Below are 25,762 nucleotides of genomic sequence, written 5' to 3' on the forward strand. Positions count from 1 at the left end.
TACAAATGACTTACTATTAATTTTGTTAAATATAACATAATTGAACTTTGGAAGAGAAAACAATATCCAGTGTTTACGTACCAATCGGTCTCATATTTTTTTCCTCCAATCTTCATTAACATCCGCTTCAGAGAGGCATATTTATCAAGCTCCATAACCTGTCCACCTGCTCTGAGGAGGCCAACAGAAATCAACCCGATCAAATACGATCGGGTTAACTGACACCCCCTGCTAGCGGACAATTGGCCGCGAATCTGCAGGGGGCGGTATTGCACCAGCAGTTCACAAGAATTGCTGGTGCAATGATAAATGCAGATAGCGTATTCTGTTTGCATTTATCGATGTGCAGCAGACATGATCCGCTATATCGTATCATGTCCGCTCGCACATTAATAAATTGACCACAGAGTCTTAATTTTCAACAATGACATATATATGCTTATTTTTATATTCGGTTTAATATCCAGTTCATGAAGTTGTTATTAACAGTAACAACCAATGGAAAAAAAATGTGATGTACATACCCTATGCCTTGTGCTACAAATTCAAGCTGCCGGCACATGCACGATCGCACTTCATACTCAATATCCTGAGAGAGAGATTTTACTAATGGAAGTATGTCTCTCTTAATTCTGAAAATAACAAACTGTGGATTAATGCATTGGAAGATTCAGTATTGTATTATGCTATGTTTAAAGTGCAATAATATATGTACATTTTGGCAAATTCTATATCTTTGAATGGCTTCGATAATAAAGAAACATAAATGTAAGTTTGAAAAGCACTGCATTTCTCCCATTACATGTATACGACAAAACGGCTTCTAACCAAGGTGTCCACCACAGTACTTTAGAAAAAATTATCTAATCGGTTTTTCAACAGAAAAGAACAATTTAAGTCTAAAGGATTGTGATTAACCAACAAATCTGCAAGGCAAATTTTATTTTATGTCCCTAGAAAAACAATTTATTTTTACTTGATAAATTCTTTTCTTTCTGGGTAAGGATAGTCCACGATTCTTTACTTACTTACTGAGAATTCATCTCCTGGCCACCAGGAGGAGGCAAATACACCCCACGTTAAAGCTTTAAGTCTCCCTCCTATGTAGTATGTATAGCCAAAGAGAGGAGGAATAAGTAAGAAAGATAGGGTAAAGAGGTGCAACTAGAACTGTCACCAACTAGAAGAAATAGGCGGGTTTGTGGACTATCACCAGAAAGAAAGGAATTTATCAGTTAAGAATAAATTATGTTTTCTTTCTTAAGGTGGCGATAGTCCACGATTCCTTACTTGTGGGAACAAATACACAAGCTGTGGAGTCCACGAAGGAAAGCGGGTGGGAAAAAAGGAAAGGCAGGCACCTATATACCAGGAACTACTGCCTGAAAAAACCACAAGGAGCTCTAAAACGAGTAAACGGAGACTGAAACGCCCCCAAGTATTCCCTGTGAAACAAGTCGCTTAACCAGGAAGCTAAAGAAACAGAAGTAACTGTCTGAACGCTATGTGTACCGGAGATCAGGTCTAAGGAGACAAAGGACTGATGAAAATACTTAGTAGTTTAGAAATTGATTTCTAGAGCCCCAACCACAGCTAGATTAGGAAATAATCTCTCCCTTAAAAAAACTTGGATTGGAACATAAGGAATACACATTAAATTCCTGATGAATGTTCTCCTGAAAAACTCCTAGATAGAAAAAAAAACACAATCAAATATTGTGGAACAGAAATGAGAATTGATCAATCAGATACTCTCTTTGTTGCAGAAACTAGCAACAATAATAAAACCAGAATTAAACTCCATGGAGTAGAAATAGGATGTCTTACAGGTCTTATTCAATGAAGGCCTCAATGAGTGCCTTAACATCAAAAAGAGGAGCAAGTTTTCTATGCATTAAAACTGAAATTGCAGAATATGACCCATTAGAATGCTGACCAAGACATCCTGAAAGAATTAACAAATTCAAGATATTCTAATGGATTGCCAAGAATATCTCTGATCTGCACACCAGGATAGAATCACCTTCCATTGCGTGTGGAAAATTCTTATCGACTAGATTATGAGTCCCTGACAGAGACAGAAAACCTCTTTGAGAAGGAACTAAGCCACTAAAAAAACAAGCAGTCAATGTAAGGACTGAAGATATTGATAAAAAACAGACTAGAAACCTCGGACAGATGCCACAAAGAGGATCCGGTCTGAACTAGATTAGTATCCCAAGTTCTCTGCAAACAGGAGCTAATAATATCTCAGAAATTAGATATGAACAGCAACCCTCGGCCGAAAGATAATTGGGAAAAAATAAAAATAAACAAGGGGGAAAAAGTACCAAGGAACCACCAGAGTCACTATCAAATCCACTTGAGGATCTCTCAACTGCGACTCATACCTGTAGAATTTGAGGAGAAGACAAAAGGCTATTAAGTCTATCTAAAAAAAACCCAGAGATGTGACAACTGGTAGGATAATCAGATAGTCCACTTCCCAGTTATTGACAACAGGAGCAAAATTGCTAGAATGGCAACTTATGGGCAACCACCCAATTCAGGATATGTGAAGTCTCCTTCATCGCTAATGATTTATGGACACCACCCTGAAGAATGACATGGGTTACTGCCGTGAAGATGTGAAGGAACAAAGTTGAGAGCAGGGCAAGCCCAAAGCGCTCTAAAACCACGTGGAGTACCAAGAATTTGATTGGTCACTTCACTCCTGAGACCACCAGAGTTCCCTGAGAACTTAGAGGCCCAAACTGCACCCAACCTGACAAATTGACATCTTTGGAAAATATTTCCCAACATGGACACATGAGGAAACCACTTCTTGAGACACCTGAATGGGGAAATGTTAGACTGGATGGAGAAAACTCCATTCCACCGACCTAGAATACACAGCTGTAGAAGACGAAGCCCCCATACACTGATCCACCTAAATCTAGTCAGTACAAAACCCCCCCATGGAGATTGAATCTATAATTCAGTTATTGTTACCACTAATCCCAGTGCTCTGACAACAGATAGGAGGCCGCCCAAAACCTAAACAAAAACCCTGGGTGATGTAGCCAGGCCAAAGGGAGAATTGCCGGGTGGGTAACCTAACAGAAAAAATAGTAATCCTTGTTGAAAGGAATGTGAAAGAGGAGCCCACAAGTTTACAGGTGTCATAAGCTGACCCCCAAACATAGATGAGATAAAAACAAGACCCAGAGATGATGCAGGTATGGGAACATAATACTCCCCTGTCTTCTAAACCTTTATGTACTGAAGGTTTTCATCTCCAGGAAGCCCTGTACCCCTGAGAAATTTATGCCAGGACTCATGAATCCTGGATAGACCTGAAAAAGGTCTAATCTCCCTCCAACCAGTACACAATCTGGAACAGTGGTCCTATCTTAAAAAGTGAATTTTGCATTGGCAGTGGTCCACTTGTTCTGCTCGGACTTCCAGAAGGATATTGCAGAATCTGAATGCTGCATAGAAGAAAATTTCTTATTTCCAGGAAAACTAACAATAGCTGACTTGGCTCTGAAACCATGTAAGCAGACCCCAATTCACCCAAAGATCCCCATTCGCAAACCATGAATATGCACTTGAATATTTATTAAGGGTGAATCATCTTAAACTAATTCAAATAAAGAGTTCACCAAAGAGATGCTGTCCTTAAAACCAAGCAAATTGGGATTGAAGATAATATTCTCAGGAGGTATTGGACGTAAACCCTTAAGGTCTTCCTACAGTGTATAAGCAGCTTAAAATAAAAGGATAACTCCTAAGATTCCTGATTTGAAGTTAAAGATAGTTGAAAAAGTCTTTGAACAGGCCTAGAAGGAGAAACTGTAAGGTACCACATCTTTCGAAGATGATTTTGCAAAAACAGATTAAGAATAATTTACGAGAGATTCAAAATCTGGAGAAAAAAATCAGTAAACAACATCTTAGATAGGATATCCCGGTGGTGGACAAAATAAAAGAGCCATAGTAGACATAGACCATTAAACCGAGAGCTTAAACCAAGTACTGCCAGGAATGCATTCAGGTTACTGGGGTGGTTCCCAGACAGGGGACGTATCAGATATTAAACTGATAAGAACAGATACTACACTTGATCATAGCCAAAAGGTTGAGATGCAAGAAATAAATGAAACGGTTTGAACACAGTAGAAAATTACACCTTTTAGACCTTAAGGGGCCTATTTATTATGGTGCAAGCAGACATGATCCGATATAGCGGATCATGTCCGCTACACATCGATAAATGCCAACAGCATATGCTCTCGGCATTTATCATTGCACCAGCAGTTCTTGTGAACTGCTGGTGCAATACCGCCCCCTACAGGCGCCCCCTACAGATTTGCTGCCGCTGGCAGAATCGGTCGCTGGCAGGGGGTGTCAATCAACCCGATCGTATTTGATCCGGTTGATTTCTGTCCGCCACCTCAGAGCTGGCGGACAGGTTATGGAGCAGCGGTCTTTAGACCACTGCTTCATAACTTCTGTTTACGGAGCATCAAGCTCCATACGGAGCTTGATAAATATGCCCCTAAAAGTGAAAATATATTTCTGAGCAAAATAACTGTGCCAAGTCAGATTATAGCTGCCAAATGTACTGTGTATATTTGGTGATACACCTATACTAAGAAATGCACCTAATATGCACAAGATAGCACACCCTAAAAAGCAAGTGTGGAAACAACTGTGGCTATATGTACAGTATTGCCCTAATTACAGTCTATACTGAACAACGTGCATTATACACATGAAACAGGACATCCTTAAACGCTCAGTTTAGAAATAAACAGTTGTGCATATTATCTGATGCCAATATATGCAGTATTGCTTTAATTACAGTGCATTCTGACCAGTGTACCTAGTACACATGAAACAGAGCACCCTTAAATGTTAAGTGTGTATATAAACAGTTGTGCATAGTAGCTGTTGCCAATATATACAGTATTGCTTCAATTACAGTGCATAATGAACAAAGCACCTAGGGCACGATCCGATATACGGCGTAGTTTGCGGCGCAAGCGAGGGAACCCGCGTCGCCCGCAGTTTCAGCTCGCATCTCGAGCTATCCAATATACGGCGCCATCAGTTGCTAATGTGCCGTAAGTCGGATAAACCAGCGATGTCCAGAAATCTGCGCAAGTACAAATTTCTGGCGTCGCCAGTGACTTACGCCACGTTAGAAACTGCCGGCGCCTACAAAACCTGACTAAAGTATGAAATCACCCGCACTGTCTAACACGCCTCCCTAACATAGCCCGACACGTCTAACCCTCTATCCGCTATCCCCCCTCACTATCCTAACAATAAAATATGTATTAACCCCTAAACCGCCGCTCCCGGACCCCGCCGCTACCTAATAAAGTTATTAACCCCTAAACCGCTGCTCCCGGACCCCGCCGCCAGCTATATTAAATCTATAACCCCTTAAAGTGAGCCCCTACCCCGCCGCCATCTACCTTACTACCCCCTAAAGTGAGCCCCTACCCCGCCGCCATCTATTTTAAAATTATTAACCCCTAATTTAACCCCCCTACCCCGCCGCCAGCTATATTAAATTATTTAACCCCTAAAATACTAAACTATCCCTACCACTAAACCTAAGTCTAACCCTACAAATAGCCATGAAAAGGGCTTTTTGCGTGGCATTACCCCAAAGTAAACTGCTCTTTTGCCAGCCCTTAAAAGGGCTTTTGGCGGGGCTTTGTCACAAAGTAATCAGCTCTTTTGCCTACAATCTAAATCCCCCTACACCGCTGCCACCTATAATAAAAGTATTAACCCCTAATCTAATCCCCCTACCCTGCCGCCAGCTATATTAACTATATTAACCCTAATTATATTAGGGTTAATATAGTTAATATAATTATTATATTATATATATTAACTATATTAACCCTAATTATATTATGGTTAATATAGTTAATATCGTTATTATATTATATATATATTAAGTATAATAACCCTATCTAACTCTAACATCCCTAACTAAACTCTTATTAAAATAAATCTAATATTAATATTATTAATTAAAATATTCCTATTTAAATCTAAATACTTACCTATAAAATAAACCCTAAGATAGCTACAATGTAATTAATAATTACATTGTAGCTATTTTAGGGTTTAAATTTATTTTACAGGTAAATTGTTAATTATTTTAACTAGGTATAACAGCTATTAAATAGTTATTAACTATTTAATAGCTACCTAGTTAAAATAATTACCCAATTACCTGTAAAATAAATCCTAACCTAAGTTACAAATACACCTACACTATCAATAAATTAAATAAACTACAAATATGTATCTAAAAATACAATTAAATAAACTAAACTAAATTACAAAAAAAAACACTAAATTACAAAAAATAAAAAAAGATTACAAGATTTTTAAGCTAATTACACCTATTCTAAGCCCCCTAATAAAATAATAAAGCCCCCCAAAATAAAAAAAATTCCCTACCCTATTCTAAATTAAAAAAAGTTCAAAGCTCTTTTACCTTACCAGCCCTTAAAAGGGCCTTTTGCGGGGTATGCCCCAAAGAAAACTGCTCTTTTGCCTGAAAAAAAAACACAATACCACCCCCAACATTACAACCCACCACCCACATACTCCTAATCTAACCCAAACCCCCCTCAAATAAACCTAACACTACCCCCCTGAAGATCTCCCTACCTTATCTTCACCACGCCGGGCCAAACTCCTCATCCGATCCGGGCGATGTCTTTATCCAAGCGGCAAAGAAGAAGTCTTCATCCCGGCGATGTCTTTATCCAAGCGGCAAAGAAGAAGTCTTCATCCCGCCGATGTCTTTATCCAAGCGGCAGCAAAGTCTTCTTCCATCCGGCAGCATCTTCCATCAAGCGGCATCTTCAATCTTCATTCTTCTCTCCTCCGACGCGGAGCATCCATCCCGGCCGACGACTGAATGACGAATGAGGTACCTTTAAATGACGTCATCCAATCGGAATTAAGGTAGAAAAATCTGATTGGCTGATTGAATCAGCCAATCAGATTCAAGTTCAATCCGATTGGCTGAACCAATCAGCCAATCAGATTGAGCTCGCATTCTATTGGCTGTTTCAATCCCTAGGGGCTCACAGTAGGGGGTTAGTTTATGTAGATGGCGGCGGTTTAGGGGTTAAATATTTTATTAGGGATTGCGGCAGGAGATCGCGGTTGACAGGTAGATAGACATTGCGCATGCGTTAGGTGTTAGGTTTTATTTAGCAGATCGCGGTTGACAGGTAGATAGACATTGCGCATGCGTTAGGTGTTAGGTTTATTTAGCAGCTAGTTTAGGGAGTTACAGGGCTCCAATAGTCAGCGTAAGGCTTCTTACGGCTGCTTTTTGTGGCAAGGTAAAGATGGAGTTAGATTTCTCCATTTTCGCCACGTAAGTCCTTACGCTGTATATTGGATACCAAACTGCGCTAATTTGGTATACCTAAAAAACTACAGGGCGACGGCAGAAATATACGCGCGTAACTCCTAGGTTACGCCGTATATGTGATACGGATAAAGACAAAATAAGTATCCAAAACTACAGCAAAGATCTTAATAAATCCAACTGACACCCCAACCCCAATAGCTGCTAGCATAAGGTGTATTCTACCCCTGGAAAGAAAAGGGCTCACTAACCAGAGTGATGGTGAGAAAATCTTAATTCTTAATTTGCCGACTAGCTCCAACGATGATTGCCCACACTGTATGAACCGGCATGCTGAGAGTGTTAGCTGCAATGTAAAGACGGTTTAATACGGGTATTGCAAGTGGCACTTATATGATGGTCCTTAAACTGGCAACTTAAAGTGGCTATGTGATTATATGCATTGAAATACACCTAATCCCCAATGTAATAACGTGTAAACTGTCAGCTCCAAGTTAAGGGACTTATTGATGCAGCCATAAAAATGGCTATAATATACACTCACCTGTGTACTTGTGTACTGTACCGTGATAGCCTGAGGGCACTGAAGGAAAAAAATAGTTACTTAACCAGTGAATGCCCACTCCACTGATCTTACCCAGATATGAAATCCTGAGGAAACAGTAGTGAAACCATCCAGTACTGTAACTAACAGTAGAGGATATCATAAGGGAGTACATCTGTATGGCCCAACAGGAGGAAGCTAAAGGAGCTTCCCAGCGACACTTGTGGCAGGCTTGTGACCACAACTCAAGAGTGAAGCCAGAACTCTCCTAAATCCCTCTCTTTCAGGTACTGACCATTGAGGGGGAAAAACTGGGATTGATATCCATGTAATTCGTCAAAAAATCTTAAGCACCTCTAGCCTTGCCTTCTTATTGACTAGGCAAAGAACTACTGTGAGGGAAGGGGAAGTAGGAGGAATATTTAAGCTTTAATTTGGGTTTCTTTGTCTCCTTATGGTGGCCAGGAGATAAATTCCCACAAGTAAGGAATCGTAGACTATCACCATAGAGCAACATAACCCTCCAAAATTTCAAAGAGACAATTATTTTAGTTGATGCAAAAGATTACTTTGTATTCTACAAAATGCACTATAAAAATGTCAAGAAGAAACTGATTACATATTATTAGTACTTTATAGTTAATTACATCATGATTCAGACTTTACAATTTACTTCTTGGTTGAAGAGTAAACCTAGTCACAGTAATGCACTACTGAGACCGAGCTGAACGCAAAGGGTAATCCAGTGGCAAGAGGCATATATGTGCAGCCACTAATCGCCAGCAGTGAATTGCTGCTCCTACCTAGGTATGCTTTTCTACAAAGAATAACAAGAGAACAAAACACATTTGGTAACAGAAGTAAATTGGAAAGTTGAATCGTGAAAGTTTAATTTTCACTTTACTGTCCCTTTAAAGGGATAGAAGTGTCAACATTGAAATGTGCATGGGGTGCATTTCAGTATAAAATGGAAGCATTTTTTTGCACTATATTTTCATTAGGAAAAATGCTTCTAGTAAAAGTTATTACTGTTTTTAGAAGCATACGCACATATGCGGTGAGGGCATATGCACCAAAACTCAAACACCATGCCTGCTCAGAGAGCTTGCGTTGATGGTTATGCTTCTGAAGACGTAATTTGTGTCATACAAACAAATGCTCACTCTCTGGGAAGGTGTGGTGCTTGAATGCTAGTGCATGGGCCCTCACAGGATATGTGCGTATGCCCCTGAAAAACAGTAATAACTTTTATTAAAAACATATTTGATAATTCAAATTAAACAGCACAGATGCACATTTCATTTTTTTAATTTTCTATCCCTTTAAAGAACTATGAAACACTCGATTCTTCTTTCAATTAAAGGGACAAACATAAAACTGTCTAAGCCTAGATGTATTTGGTAAAACCACAGAATCCCCGTCTCTTAATTTAATAAAATTGCATCGCTTTGCTAATCAAAAAGCAGAAAAAAGTTGCAAGAGTGAATAAGCTCATGAGATCGATTTCTCTCTCATGCAAAGAGTCATTTGTATTTCGTAATATTGGTAACAGAGCAAATTATAGTAAATGAATTACTTACGTGTGGGTATCAAACTTGTTAGCTAGTTTTCCTAAGATTTTACAACTAGCAAGACGGGACTGCACAGTCTGGGAAAGCTGTGCTTTTGATACGAGTGGACTTAAAATCTGGAAATATAAAATATATAAATAGTAATCACACATGTATAAAACATAACATTACTTTATCATTGCAAATGATCATATCAATATTCTCTGAAAAGAATAAAAATAAATAGTATGTACTCCAATTAATACAATATAATTTACAGACAAAATTATTTTCAACAACTGGTTTTGAGTTAGGAAATTCAAGTAAAATAATTAGAGTAATTTAATTGATTAATTAAGTAATTAAAATATAAAACATGTTCTGCAAACAAGGAACTGATGTGTTCAGAAAATTAGATTTGTTTTATTAACTTAAACAAAGGTAGGGGCATCAAGAACAAATAGATTCCCCTCTTGAGAGTAGTAGATGATTTGGTGTGTATGGCTCTGCATCAGTTGTTTGGCATAAGGCTGAAACAGTTACTTGAAATATATTGTATTTATTCATCAATAGGATCAAGACATTTTAATTTTGATTAACATATTTCAAGCAAATTGCAAAATCCAGTTGCTCTTCCATTCATTAATTACATAATGTTGAAAATCTGACTTGTTTTGTCAAAGTAAGGACATAGCAGTATATAAATGCAAACAGTTACCTTTGTAGTAATACACAGTGCTTAGCTGTGACTAAGATAGCAGACAGAAATACTATTGAAAGCAAATGGTGGCCAAGTTAGCTGGGGCTTTGTAGGAGGTGAAATTTGCAAGGGATTTTTATGAAGTCCAGGATGACTGGAATGATGTTTCCGCGGAGGGCTGTGTGCTGAAGGCAGACATAGTTATGGAACTAGTAACTACAGGGCACTAGTGCACTAATTTTATGGGCCCCCCTTTATGTTATATTGGTAACAAAGTAGTAATACAATTGGATAAGATGTGTCCTGATTCCAATTCATCATTAAAACGTGCTGTCTTTCCAATTAATCTGGATTTTGTGTTCAAAAACATGATATGATGCTCAGTTGATTTTTTGCTTAATTTTTTGCTTAATTTACTAAACTATTACAAACTGTCAGATGGGCAGTCAGAGTAACTATTACACTATTTCCATATAACTGACATTTATTTCCTTATTATTAGGTTAATGCAAGAACATGGTTAATATGGTTAAGGCCATTATTAAGTGATTCAAGTTGACATTCTTGGAGTCTGGTCAGGAGTAGCTGCCTTCACAACATCCCAGTGATGGCCTACAAATGCAGAGTCATCTTAAAACATGGCTGTCAATACAGCCAATTCCAAAGCTAAACCACGCTCTTCTTTGCACCACTTTTCCAGATATTCCAATTAACACCAGAGTCTTCTGATGACTGGCACTCCATGCTATAGACATATCACACACAGCAGGAAGATTTGTAATAGCCAATATCTTTCAGTGCACAGCACTGACCATGGGAGTTTGGCCATACCTTTCCACCTCATGATGAACAAATAAACTGCATTATTAGTATCGAAACCTGTGATTTTATTCTTATTTTGGACTACAATTCATTCACTCATAATAAAAAGTGGTCATAGCAACAATCATAAACCCTGTTGATCTTATAATTTACGCAACTTTCCAGGCCTCTTCTCATCTTGGCTGAATTGATAGTTACAAAATAGACATGTACTTATTCAATACTTCACATAATGCATTAAGGCCAGTATTGGCCAATTGGATATATTCCTTGTCGTGAAGGTCTTGGAGACTAGAATTCACTTATTCATGGGTTAAAGGCTAATCTATCTATCACAATGCTGCAAGAGACCTCTGATCTTATTAGCACATAAAGAATGGTTTAAAATCTCAACATTCCCACAACTGTTAGATTTGAATGCCAAATTCCTCTACAATGGTAGGAAATTGATACGTATTTATCAATTTTCTACAAAAGCGGCTGTATGGTGGGTATATGCTCCTCAAATACATCATAACCTTCACATATTACACTGGATAAAGTTTTCACCTTTCACCCAATAGCTGCTCTCCTAAAAAAATATCTTAAACACCTCTGTCTCTGACTTCTCCTAGTTGCTCTGAACAAAGCTAGGTCTCTACAAACAACTACACACAAGAGATATGGGGCAAAGAGAAATGCTTGTTCAGGAGAAGTTTGGCTACATCAAAAGAAACAAAACACAACATCTCACAATTAAAGCAGCATCACTTTGCTGGCTTATTTCACATGCCACAACACATTTAATTTAGACCCATTTGTATACTCCTTCATAGAAGTACAGGATTTGCCCAAAATGTTTTCTATTCCATGCACATGACTAATATAGACATAATACTTATGAAGTAAATACCAAAAAGCCATTGTCTGTCTATCCTACCCTCCTACATGTTCCCATACACTCCTCAGTTCTGATTCTTTCTCTCATTCTTACTTGTATAAATGTTTGTGCAATCAGACTCTTTATTGAATAATCAGGACTGAAACAGATTCTGTTATAATAGAAATATAAGAAGTTTAAATATCATAAGACCCCTAAAGATGTCAATTCTTGCACATCTGAGTATTAAATGAGTGATAAAAGTTAAACTTAAAACATTCAGATCAGTAGGGTGTGTGGATGGACAATGCACATACATGCAGTCAGCCAAACTTTGCCACTTTGTTGTAAATATAAAGGGAGTGCTGACAGCAAGAGCAAATAAAAATGCAATTACATATATCACAGCTCTGATGATCTTAAAATTAAAAAAATAATATGTTGTAAAAATCATAATAATCTAACAGTAAATGCCCTACTGTGTGCTTTGTCAGGACAGATATTTTAGCTTTCAGAAAAGATGCCTTCTTCAGGGTTACATAACATAATTCCTGACATAGTTTAAAGAGATGTTGCCTCCAAGTCAATGAAACCTTCCAAGACACAGAGGTGGAGCATCACAAGAAGACAAGCTGTAGGCATAGAAGCTGTGAGAAGCCCAGTTTTAATGCACAATATACTTTTAATGTATGGTATATGCTCTACAAAGTATCCATGCTGCTTTTTCTAGTAGATTAGTAATATAACGCCATTGTTGCCAGATGTAATAATTATTTGATAAGCTTCTCCTATACAAGAAGTTAAAGAAGGAAATAAATATCTCATTAAAGCCTACCATCATTCAAGCGTTCTACAAGTTAAAACACAGTATCTATTGCATCTATATTTACAATCTAGTCTTCCATTCAAAATCAAAGGAGACACTTCTGATTTGGGCTCTGGTGCAATAGGTTCCCAAACATGGAAGATGTTGGTACATATTCAGCAACATGCCTTTTCCTCCAAATTTTCAGATGCAAAAAAAATTCTCTTAATAGGGTCCACAAATGTAAAGTTCTGCACCAGATTTCAGATGCTCTTTAGGTCAAAACTGCTCAAGATCTTGGTGATTTCAAGAAGGTGGTCCTTATTAACAAGGCATTTTGCTATGTATTGTATCTTTGACATGTCAGTCTCTTATGGAAGGGCCATCATCTTGATGGTTTTAGAATGATTCTTGATGGTGGTTCATTTACTTTTTTTAGAAGGATTTTTATAACCATAATTTGTTGAAAAATGTATGGGAGATGTTATTTCATCAACAAGGGCTTCTGATGGTGAGAAAACACCAGATAACCCCGTTTGTTGTTCAAGCACCAGGTGCTCATGCACCAGGAATTTTTCTCAACATATCAACTTCAAGTAAAGGGTTTCACAAAATGCAATAACCAGTATAAAATAAATGTATAATCTCTGCTTAAGAAACAATGGTTACAACCAATTAAGAACAAATCCAGTTTCCTGTTAAAAATGCATTAATTTACTAAACCAGCCTGTTTATTGTTTTAGGTTGGCATGGCATCTAACAAAAATACAGCTCTTTAGTAGTGTGGACATAAAACTCAGCATCAAAATGAAACAACTTTTCATTCTACTTCTATTTTCATTCTCTTGATATCCTTTCTTGAAGGAGCAACAATGCACTACTGGGAATTAGCTGAATACATCAGGTGAGCCAATGACAAGAGGCATTTATGTGCAGCCACCAATCCGTAGCTAGCTTCCAGTATTACCTGTTCCTAAGCCTACCTAGGTATGCTTTTCAACAAAGGATGACAAGAGAAGACTAAATCAAATTATATAATAGACGTAATCTAGAAAGTTGTTTAAAATTATGTTTGTTTAATTTTTACTTTAATGTCCCTTTAAATGAAGGTGTTTGTTTGGCTTTATGGCCAACATTAAACTATATTGGAAGCTGGAACTAGATTTAATATATTTACAAACTAAACTGGCAGTCTGGCAACTGTACTTTCTCTAAAATAACAAAATACCATTCATTAAAACTGAACAGGATCAGTTTAGGTACTGTACAAAGATAACAAAGACCCACGCGGCTACATTTGCAATGCAGACGGATGTGGCTAAAACAGCCTGTGTTATGTAATTGGTGCAATTTACCAACTGACAACATACAGTGTAAGTGAACTAAAATAGCAATTCGTTTGTATTATTTGTTCCTTTGTTATTACCATAAGCACAATTTTCCTATCCCACGTCGTGAAAGAAAGGTGGCAGTATTCTAGCAGCTTGATTACATGAGGAATTGTACAATACATTGATAAAAAGTTTGTTTTTGGGTTTACCTCATGTCTGATGGCTTCCTTTGGAAAAGCATCTATAGCCACAAGAAGAGTATCCAGCCATGCACTGCTAACTCCTGTTTCACAAAGATACAAACAGTAAATATTAAAAACAAACCACATATCACTAAATTCAGTTTAAAAATATCTTTGGTCAATCATATTTTAATGTACATATGATTTCATTTTCATTTGTTGTCATTTGTTATGTTTCATTAAGCATACTAACCTTTCCTTCCTCTTGTATGAATAGATACTCCTGTTTGCCCACACTTGGCATTCGCTATGTAAACACTAAACAAGGATGAGCCGCGGGCAATTATGTAGAACAAAATACATACTGGTTTGTTTATTATACAGTATGTGTAGGGCCTAGTGACAAAACAAACCATCAGATTTTCTGTTTCCTAAAGATTCGGTGATTAGAGCATGTATAAGATCCATTTTATATTTAGTCATGTTCTAAATGTATTTTTAATACTAAAAGAACTACTATGTTTTGATTATTAGAGCTCAATAACTGCTCATAAGAAGTTGTTTATTAGCCAGACAATAAGCACATATATAAATATACTTACGCACACACATACAACCCCCCTCTCACATACACAACACACACAAATTGCATAATTTGTGAGCATACATATATTCCATGTTCTTGGCGGTATTGAAAATGTGCTATTCAGTTGTGTGTTTGCTGGACCAGTAATCCCCTTACAGAGTTTGCATGTGGCATAGAGTTGTAGGTGAGGAATCTGGTTCAGGTTTACCCCACAATCTAAACTTAATTCGCCTGTAGCTATTCATTGGCTTTAGCACCTGTTAAATAGTGTGATAGGGAGAACCTGTCATGCTGAGCTGCTGTCTAACGGCTAGATTACGAGATTTGCGTTAGAGGCTATGCGGTGCTAATGAGCAGTTTATACTCACCGCTCACTTACAGACAGTGCTGGTATTACGGGTTTTCAGAAACCCGTCGTTAAAAGACAAGAAGTAAGCGTTGAGCAAAATTTTGCTAAAAATCTCACTCCAATACCAGTGCTGCTTACGTTAGCGGTGAGCTGGTGTAACGTGCTCGTGCACGATTTCCAAATAGGAATCAACGGGGAGAGCCAGCTGAAAAAAAGTCTAACACCTGCAAAAAAGCAGCATAAAGCTCCTAACGCAGCCCCATTGATTCCTATGGGAAAATAAAATTTATGTCTACACCTAACACCCTAACATGAACCCCGAGTCTAAACACTCCTAATCTTACACTTATTAACCCAAATCTGCCGCCCCCGACATCGCTGACACCTAAATTATATTTTTAACCCCTAATCTGCCTCCCCCGACATCGCCGCCACCTACATTATAATATTGACCCCTAATCTGCCGCTACGGACACCGCCGCCCCCAACGTCGCCGCCACTATTCTAAATTTATTAACCCCTAAACCTAAGTCTAACCCTAACCCCCCTAACTTAAATATAATTTAAATAAATCTAAATAAAATTCCTATCATTAACTAAATAATTCCTATTTAAAACTAAATACTTACCTATAAAATAAACCTTAAGATAGCTACAATATAACTAATAGTTACATTGTAGCTAGCATAGGTTTATTTTTATTTTACTGGCAAGTTTGTATTTAATTTAACTAGATAGAATAGTTACTAAATAGTTATTAACTATTTAATAACTACCTAGCTAAAATAAATACAAATTTACCTGTAAAATAAAACCTAACCTGTCTTACACTAACACCTAACACTACACTATAATTAAATTAATTCCCTAAATTAAATACAATTAAATAAAATTAGCTAAAGTACAAAATAAAACAAACACTAATTTACAGAAAATAATAAACAAATTACAAGATTTATAAACTAATTACACCTAATCTAATCCCCCTAACAAAATAAAAAAGCCCCACCAAAATAAAAAAAGCCCTACCCTACACTAAATTACAAATAGCCCTTAAAAGGGCCTTTTGCGGGGCATTGCCCCAAAGTAATCAGCTCTTTTACCTGTAAAAAAAATTACAAATCCCCCCCAACATTAAAACCCACCACCCACACAGCCAACCCTACTCTAAAACCCACCCAATACCCCCTTAAAAAAACCTAACACTAACCCCTTGAAGATCACCTTACCGGGAGAAGTCTTCATCCAAGCCAGGCCGAAGTCCTCAACGAAGCCGGGAGATGTCTTCATCTAAGCCGGCGAGGTGGTCCTCCAGACAAGCAGAAGTCTTCATCCAGATGGCATCTTCTATCTTCATCCATCCGGCGCGGAGCGGGTCCATCTTCAAGACATCCAATGCGGAGCATCCTCTTCATTCGGAGTCTTCTTACTGAATGAAGGTATCACAGTGTGGGTAATGGAGTGAGCGCCAATGGCAGAGGTGAATCTAAACACTAAAAATGTATATATAAAAGTTTATAAAAATATTCTGCTAAAAATATTTTGCTAAAAATATATATGTAATATTTAATACAAAGTCTATTAGACAGAATATCATGGATCCATGAGTACATTAAACATAACAATAACACAGTGATAAACGTTTAAAAACTGGATAGATAAGATCAAGATATATGTAGTGTCAAATTAAATGAATGGTCGTATCTGATACAGCTGTGTAAACAGTATAAACAGAGTAAATGTTGACAAAAATTTCAAAATGTACAAAGTATAAATAGATGTCCAAATGTGAAACAGTCCAGTGAAAATATCCAAAACAATGTGTATAACTTAGGAATCCAATAAAAAAGTCAATTGTGTGAAAAGATGTGTCCTGAAAGTTCAATGTGCTCTAAACAATCCTTGTGGTATGAATTCCAAATAGATAACCAAATCCAAAGTGAATCCAAAAGTGTTGCAAAAATGTGCAAAAACTTAAAAATAAAAATGAAAAAATGAAAAAAAATATGATGACAAAAATGAAAAAATAGATAGATTTGGAAAAATACAAAGTTAGATGTGAATCCTGTGATCAAAATACAGTGGAAATGAAGGGTGTTTAAACAGGAAGGAATTCCTGAGTGATCCCTCACTTAAAATCCCATAAAAATACAATAAAAAACTTGTGGAAAAAAAACAAAAAACAATACTCTGAGTCTTGAAAAAGGCCTGTTATCAGGCCAAAACGCGTCGACATATAAATGGTGAGATAATTTCTGATACTCTAAGCAAGTATTCTTCATAGTGTTCTTAGTATTGTTTTTTGTTTTTTTCCACAGGTTTTTTATTGTATTTTTATGGAATTTTAAGTGAGGGATCACTCAGGAATTCCTTCCTGTTTAAACACCCTTCATTTCCACTGTATTTTGATCACAGGATTCACATCTAACTTTGTATTTTTCCAAATCTATCTATTTTTTCATTTTTGTTATCATATTTTTTCATTTTTTCATTTTTATTTTTAAGTTTTAGCACATTTTTGCAACACTTTTGGATTCACTTTGGATTTGGTTATCTATTTGGAATTTATACAACAAGGATTGTTTAGAGCACATTGAACTTTCAGGACACATAATTTCACACAATTTACTTTTTTATTGGATTCCTAAGTTATACACATTATTTGGATATTTTCACTGGACTGTTTCACATTTGTAAATTTTTTAATTTTTGTCAACATTTACTCTGTTTATACTGTTTACACAGCTGTATCAGATACGACCATTCATTTAATTTGACACTACATATATCTTGATCTTATCTATCCAGTTTTTAAACGTATATCACTGTGTTATTGTTATGTTTAATGTACTCATGGATCCATGATATTCTGTCTAATAGACTTTTATATATACATTTTTAGTGTTTAGATTCCACTCTGCCATTGGCGCTCACTCCATTACCCACACTGTGATACTATCCCAACAGGTTGACTAGGCACCCTTTCTGGAGAGAGCTGTAGGTGCATATACTAGCGCCAGACCCACGCACTCCTTTTCCTATACTGAATGAAGGTACCTTTAAGTGACGACATCCAAGATGACGTCCCTTCAATTCCGATTGGCTGATAGAATTCTATCAGCCAATCAGAATTAAGGTAGAAAAAATCCTATTGGCTGATGTAATCAGCCAATAGGATTGAAGATCAATCCTATTGGCTGATCCAATCAGCCAATAGGATTGAGCTTGCATTCTATTGGCTGATTGGAACAGCCAATAGAATGCCAGCTCAATCCTATTGGTTGATTGGATCAGCCAATAGGATTGAACTTCAATCCTATTGGCTGATTGCATCAGCCAACTGTTTTTTTTCTACCTTAATTCCAATTGGCTGATAGAATTCTATCAGCCAATCGGAATTGAAGGGACGCCATCTTGGATGACGTCACTTAAAGGTACCTTCATTCAGTAAGAAGACTCCGGATGAAGAGGATGCTCCGCGTTGGATGTCTTGAAGATGGACCCGCTCCGCGCCGGATGGATGAAGATAGAAGATGCCATCTGGATGAAGACTTCTGCCCGTCTGGAGGACCACTTCGCCCGGCTTAGATGAAGACTTCTCCCGGCTTTGTTGAGGACTTCGGCTCGGTTGGATGAAGACTTCTCCCGGTAAGGTGATCTTCAAGGGCTTACTGTTTTTTTAAGGAGGTATTGGGTGGGTTTTAGAGCAGGGTTGGTTGTGTGGGTGGTGGGTTTTAATGTTGGGGGGGGTTTGTAATTTTTTTTACAGGTAAAAGAGCTGATTACTTTGGGGCAATGCCCCGCAAAAGGCCCTTTTAAGGGCTATTTGTAATTCAGTGTAGGGTAGGGCTTTTTTTATTTTGGGGGGCTTTTTATTTTGTTAGGTGGATTAGATTAGGTGTAATTAGTTTAAAAATCTTGTAATTTGTTTATTATTTTATGTAATTTAGTGTTTGTTTTTTGTACTTTAGCTAATTTAATTTAATTGTATTTAATTTAGGGAATTAATTTAATTATAGTGTAGTGTTAGGTGTTAGTGTAACTTAGGTTAGGTTTTATTTTAAAGGTAAATTTGTCTTTATTTTAGCTACGTAGTTTATTAAATAGTTAATAACTATTTAGTAACTATTCTACCTAGTTAAAATAAATACAAACTTGCCTGTAAAATAAAAATAAAGCCTAAGCTAGATACAATATAACTATTAGTTATATTGTAGCTAGATTAGGGTTTATTTTACAGGTAAGTATTTAGTTTTAAATAGGAATAATTTAGTTAATTATAGTAATTTTTATTTAAGATTTATTTTAATTATATTTAAATTAGGGGGTGTTAGGGTTAGACTTAGATTTAGGGGTTAATAACTTTAATATAGTGGCAGCGATGTTGGGGGCGGCAGATTAGGGGTTATTAAATGTAGGTAGGTGGCGGCGATGTTAGGGATGGCAGATTAGGGGTTAATAATATTTAACTAGTGTTTGCGAGGCGGGAGTGCGGCGGTTTAGGGGTTAATATATTTATTATAGTGGCGGCGATGTCCGGTTCGGCAGATTAGGGGTTAAAAATGTTATTTTAGTGTTTGCGATGCGGGAGGGCCTTGGTTTAGGAGTTAATAGGTAGTTTATGGGTGTTAGAGTATTTTTTAGCACTTTAGTTAAGAGTTTTATGCTACGGCGTTGTAGTGTAAAACTCTTAACTACTGACCTTAAAATGCGTTACCAGTCTTGACAGGAGAGGGTCTACTGCTCACTTTTTGGCAGACTCATAATACCAGCGCAAAGAAAAAAGTTACTAAGGCACTACTCAGGTATTACCACAGGAATATAATTTTCAATACGTCAATTTAACCTCTGTGCTGAAATTATTTAGACTTAGTAATTAAAAAGGGGGTGCTGTGTACTGGGATCAAAATAGACTGGAATCAGTGAAAAACTGATATTGATGTACACCTATATAGCACTCACATTCCTGTTAGTTTACGTTCGGATAGATAGTTTTGGACAATTCGATGGAGTATAGAACTTCATCAATTAAAATGTAACCTTTAATAGAAAAATGATATATATATACAAAGACACACATTTAAAATCAACGTCTGTTTTATATAAGTCTATCTGATTATATATAGCCTATAGGAGATAGGGGATTGAGTTATTCTTATGATAATAACCACTGGGTTACCGTAGCTGCTGGTAATAAGATGAAATCCAGGCCTATATTAAGAGTTAACTTTGCAACATGTAACAGTATCGTATTGATTTATAATGGGGTATCAGTCTAAGTCACTGGTAATCTCTGCAGACTGCCTATGCCTGTCAGTATCGCTAGTTGCATATATAAACTGCAATTCCTCTAAATCAAAAAATTCAGGGGTTAATGGCCTAAATAACTTCTTGTGATATCTGCAGTTATTGCATAATAAAAGTAACTAATAAATTACCGGCCTATACCTTAGATCATGTATGCGTATTGCTTCATTCAATTAGATGCTAAGGGTAATAGTATGGTTTTAGTAAATGATAAGGTACCTGTTAATGTCACAGGTTATCTAAATAAATGACCTATACCGGCCTATACCTTATTTTGCATATATGAGTTGCAATTTGTATGCATTTAGATTAAAGGGTTAACGGCCTATATCCAGTCTAACAATCTCTGCTGTGGTCACTGCATGTAATAAATATTTGACTACCGGCCTATACCGTCTTACGTTTATAAATATAGCTCTATTAGATTGTTTCAGATGGTAATAGTATCGTTTTAGTAAGTCCTAAGGTGCAGGTCAATGTTACTGAATCTACCTAAATAGCCTATACCGGCCAATACCACTGTTTACATGTGTAAGCTGCGGTTTCTACGTATCACAGATTAGGGGGTCAATGACCCATACCTCCACATTACAATTTCTGCTGTTATTACCACATAATTAGGAACATAAAATTACCAGTCTATACCCTAGGTTGTAAATGAGAATTGCTTTATTAGAGTATCCCAATTAGTAATGCGATATGATACAGGTCTAAACCTTAGGTTGCCTTGTCTTGCAATAGTCCCAAATGAGGGTTACCGGCCTATACCACTGACTGTATGTGCTAACTCAGTATCGTCGTATTCGTTATAGTAGGATCAGATCTCCGTCCCCCCAGATGAATATCTGTACTGCGTTTATAAAATATCAGTAAACAATAGTTTCCCTGCTTGTCTCACTTATTGTGTGTTTCAGTTGTAATTACCCCCTATTGGTTAGTAATGAGTTACCGGCCTATACCTTTTGTTATAAGTAAATCCTGCATTTACAGCCGCGTATCTATTTATAATGGGTTACCGGCCTATACCTCTGACTAAATTGTAATTATCCCTTATTGGTTGGTAAGGGGTTACTGGCCTATACCTTTTGTTATAAGTAAATGCTGCAGTTACAACGACATATCAATGTATAATGGGTTACCAACCTATACCACTGACTGTATATGCCAGTTTGGTTAAAACATATCCGTGGGAGTTGGATTGCCTGTCAGTTCCCCCAATTACATATAAGTGCTACAATAGCAGAGTATTTCTTAACAAAGGGTTCCCGGCTAATATCGCTGGTTGTATACTTCTGCTATAATTATAGATAATACGTTAGTAATACGTTACCGGCCTATACCATTTGATATAAGTAAGTGCTGCTAGCACCGTTAACTCACTCTATCTCGAAAGGCTGTTAATTAAATAGAATAGTACTCAACAGTAATTTCATCACCTCTTATAGATATTTTGCTTATCAACAATTAATTAGATACCGCTAAGGTTACTTATATAAACACAGACAAACTAAAATTACACACTACCACAATCCCCTAACATGTTTCGCCAGTAACCTGGCTTTAGGTAGATCCAGTAACATTGACCTGCACCTTAGTACTTACTAAAACGATACTATTACCATCTAGTCCAATATTTATTACATGCCGTGACCACAGCAGAGATTGTTAGGCTAGATATAGGCCGTTAACCCTTTAATCTAGATGCGTACAAATTGCAACTCATATATGCAAAATAAGGTATAGGCCGGTATAGGTAATTTATTTAGATAACCTGTGACATTGACAGGTACCTTATCATTTACTAAAACCATACTATTACCCTTAGCGTCTAATTGAATGAAGCAATACGCATACATGATCTAAGGTATAGGCCGGTAATTTATTAGTTACTTTTATTATGCAATAACTGCAGATATCACAAGAAGTTATTTAGGCCATTAACCCCTGAATTTTTTGATTTAGAGGAATAGCAGTTTATATATGCAACTAGCGATACTGACAGGCATAGGCAGTCTGCAGAGATTACCAGTGACTTAGACTGATACCCCATTATAAATCAATACGATATTGTTACATGTTGCAAAGTTAACTCTTAATATAGGCCTGGATTTCATCTTATTACCAGCAGCTACGGTAACCCAGTGGTTATTATCATAAGAATAACTCAATCCCCTATCTCCTATAGGCTATATATAATCAGATAGACTTATATAAAACAGACGTTGATTTTAAATGTGTGTCTTTGTATATATATATATCATTTTTCATTTTTCTATTAAAGGTTAAATTTGAATTGATGAAGTTCTATACTCCATCGAATTGTCTAAAACTATCTATCCGAATGTAAACTAACAGGAATGTGAGTGCTATATTGGTGTACATCAATATCAGTTTTTCACTGATTCCAGTCTATCATAATACCAGCGCTATGCAAGTCCCATTGAAAAAAGAGGATACGCAATTTATGTAAGTGGATTTGCGGTATTTCCAAGTCTGGCCAAAAAAGTGAGAGGTACACCTGTACCTTCAAGACTCCTAATACCAGCAGGCGTTAAAAAACAGCATTAGGACCGGCCAACGCTGCTTTTTAAGCCTAACGCAAAACTCGTAATCTAGGTGTAAGGTTCTTAGCCTATAGATTGCTACTTTGTTTTAAAGGTTTTGTAGTTGGTTAGTAAGCACTGGGGAGCAAGGATTTGTATTGATTTAAATACTACTGCTGCAAATTGTCTGAAAATAAACAGGACAATGGGCTTTATTCCTAAACCAGTGTGTGGAGTACTTTTCCGCTGTAAAAAACATAATTTATGCTTACCTGATAAATTCCTTTCTTCTGTAGTGTGATCAGTCCACGGGTCATCATTACTTGTGGGATATTAACTGCTCCCCTACAGGAAGTGCAAGAGGATTCACCCAGCAGAGTTGCTATATAGCTCCTCCCCTCTACGTCACCTCCAGTCATTCGACCAAGGACCAACGAGAAAGGAGAAGCCAAGGGTGTAGTGGTGACTGGAGTATAATTTAAAAAATATTTACCTGCCTTAAAAAACAGGGCGGGCCGTGGACTGATCACACTACAGAAGAAAGGAATTTATCAGGTAAGCATAAATTATGTTTTCTTCTGTTAAGTGTGATCAGTCCACGGGTCATCATTACTTGTGGGATACCAATACCAAAGCAAAAGTACACGGATGACGGGAGGGATAGGCAGGCTCTTTATACAGAAGGAACCACTGCCTGAAGAACCTTTCTCCCAAAAATAGCCTCCGAGGAAGCAAAAGTGTCAAATTTGTAAAATTTGGAAAAAGTATGAAGCGAAGACCAAGTTGCAGCCTTGCAAATCTGTTCAACAGAGGCCTCATTCTTAAAGGCCCAAGTGGAAGCCACAGCTCTAGTGGAATGAGCTGTAATTCTTTCAGGAGGCTGCTGTCCAGCAGTCTCATAAGCTAAACGAATTATGCTACGAAGCCAAAAAGAGAGAGAGGTAGCAGAAGCTTTTTGACCTCTCCTCTGACCAGAGTAAACGACAAACAGGGAAGATGTTTGTCGAAAATCTTTAGTTGCCTGTAAATAAAATTTAAGGGCACGAACTACATCCAGATTGTGCAAAAGACGTTCCTTCCTCGAAGAAGGATTTGGGCACAAGGATGGAACAACAATCTCCTGATTGATATTCCTGTTAGTGACTACCTTAGGTAAGAACCCAGGCTTAGTACGCAGAACTACCTTATCCGAGTGAAAAATCAAATAAGGAGAATCACAATGTAAGGCTGATAACTCAGAGACTCTTCGAGCCGAGGAAATAGCCATTAAAAATAGAACTTTCCAAGATAACAACTTTATATCAATGGAATGAAGGGGTTCAAACGGAACACCCTGTAAAACGTTAAGAACAAGGTTTAAACTCCATGGTGGAGCCACAGCTTTAAACACAGGTTTAATCCTGGCCAAAGCCTGACAAAAAGCCTGAACGTCTGGAACTTCTGACAGACGCTTGTGTAACAGAATGGACAGAGCTGAGATCTGTCCCTTTAAGGAACTAGCGGATAACCCCTTTTCTAAACCTTCTTGTAGAAAAGACAATATCCTAGGAATCCTAACCTTACTCCAAGAGTAACCTTTGGATTCGCACCAATATAGGTATTTACGCCATATTTTATGGTAAATCTTTCTGGTGACAGGCTTCCTAGCCTGTATTAAGGTATCAATAACTGACTCAGAAAAACCACGCTTTGATAAGATCAAGCGTTCAATTTCCAAGCAGTCAGCTTCAGAGAAGTTAGATTTTGATGTTTGAAAGGACCCTGAATCAGAAGGTCCTGTTTCAGAGGTAACGACCAAGGTGGACAGAATGACATGTCCACCAGATCTGTATACCAAGTCCTGCGTGGCCATGCAGGCGCTATTAGAATCACTGATGCTTTCTCCTGTTTGATTCTGGCAATCAATCGAGGAAGCATCGGGAAAGGTGGAAACACATAAGCCATCCTGAAGGTCCATGGTGCTGTCAAGGTATCTATCAGGACCGCTCCCGGATCCCTGGATCTGGACCCGTAGCGCGGAAGCTTGGCGTTCTGTCGAGACGCCATGAGATCTATCTCTGGTTTGCCCCAACGTGGAAGTATTTGGGCAAAGACCTCTGGATGAAGTTCCCACTCCCCCGGATGAAAAGTCTGACGACTTAAGAAATCCGCCTCCCAGTTCTCCACTCCCGGGATGTGGATTGCAGACAGGTGGCAAGAGTGAGACTCTGCCCAGCGAATTATCTTCGATACTTCCATCATTGCTAGGGAGCTTCTTGTCCCTCCCTGATGGTTGATATAAGCTACAGTCGTGATGTTGTCCGACTGGAACCTGATGAACCCCCGAGTTGCTAACTGGGGCCAAGCCAGAAGAGCATTGAGGACTGCTCTCAATTCCAGAATGTTTATTGGAAGAAGACTCTCCTCCTGATTCCATAGTCCCTGAGCCTTCAGAGAATTCCAGACAGCGCCCCAACCTAGTAGGCTGGCGTCTGTTGTTACAATTGACCAGTCTGGCCTGCTGAATGGCATTCCCCTGGACAGATGTGGCCGATAAAGCCACCATAGAAGAGAATTTCTGGTCTCTTGAATGGAATGAAGGACACGGCATGCATTTTGAAGTTTTGTTAACCTGTCCTCTGTCAGGTAAATCTTCATTTCTACAGAATCTATCAGAGTCCCCAGGAAGGGAACTCTTGTGAGTGGAAAGAGAGAACTTTTCTCTTCGTTCACTTTCCATCCATGCGACCTTAGAAATGCCAGTACTATCTCTGTATGAGATTTGGCAGTTTGAAAGCTTGAAGCT

The 25,762-nt window shown here is 37.7% G+C and overlaps 1 protein-coding gene and 1 pseudogene across 1 annotated transcript in view; both read right to left on the reverse strand.

Annotated features, from left to right (window-relative positions):
- Positions 1-25,762, reverse strand: part of PPP4R4 (protein phosphatase 4 regulatory subunit 4) — a 649,956-nt gene that overhangs the window by 289,574 nt on the left and 334,620 nt on the right. The window contains exons 4-6 of the mRNA XM_053697518.1: positions 14,220-14,293; positions 9,524-9,630; positions 525-632 (exon numbers count right to left, since the gene is read on the reverse strand). Coding sequence (XP_053553493.1) covers positions 525-632; positions 9,524-9,630; positions 14,220-14,293 — 289 coding nt within the window. The remainder of the gene's footprint in view (positions 1-524; positions 633-9,523; positions 9,631-14,219; positions 14,294-25,762) is intronic.
- LOC128646308 (uncharacterized) lies at positions 4,022-4,132 on the reverse strand (annotated as a pseudogene).

Source organism: Bombina bombina, chromosome 1 (genome assembly GCF_027579735.1).
Source record: "Bombina bombina isolate aBomBom1 chromosome 1, aBomBom1.pri, whole genome shotgun sequence".
Classification (NCBI taxonomy): Eukaryota; Metazoa; Chordata; class Amphibia; order Anura; family Bombinatoridae; genus Bombina; species Bombina bombina.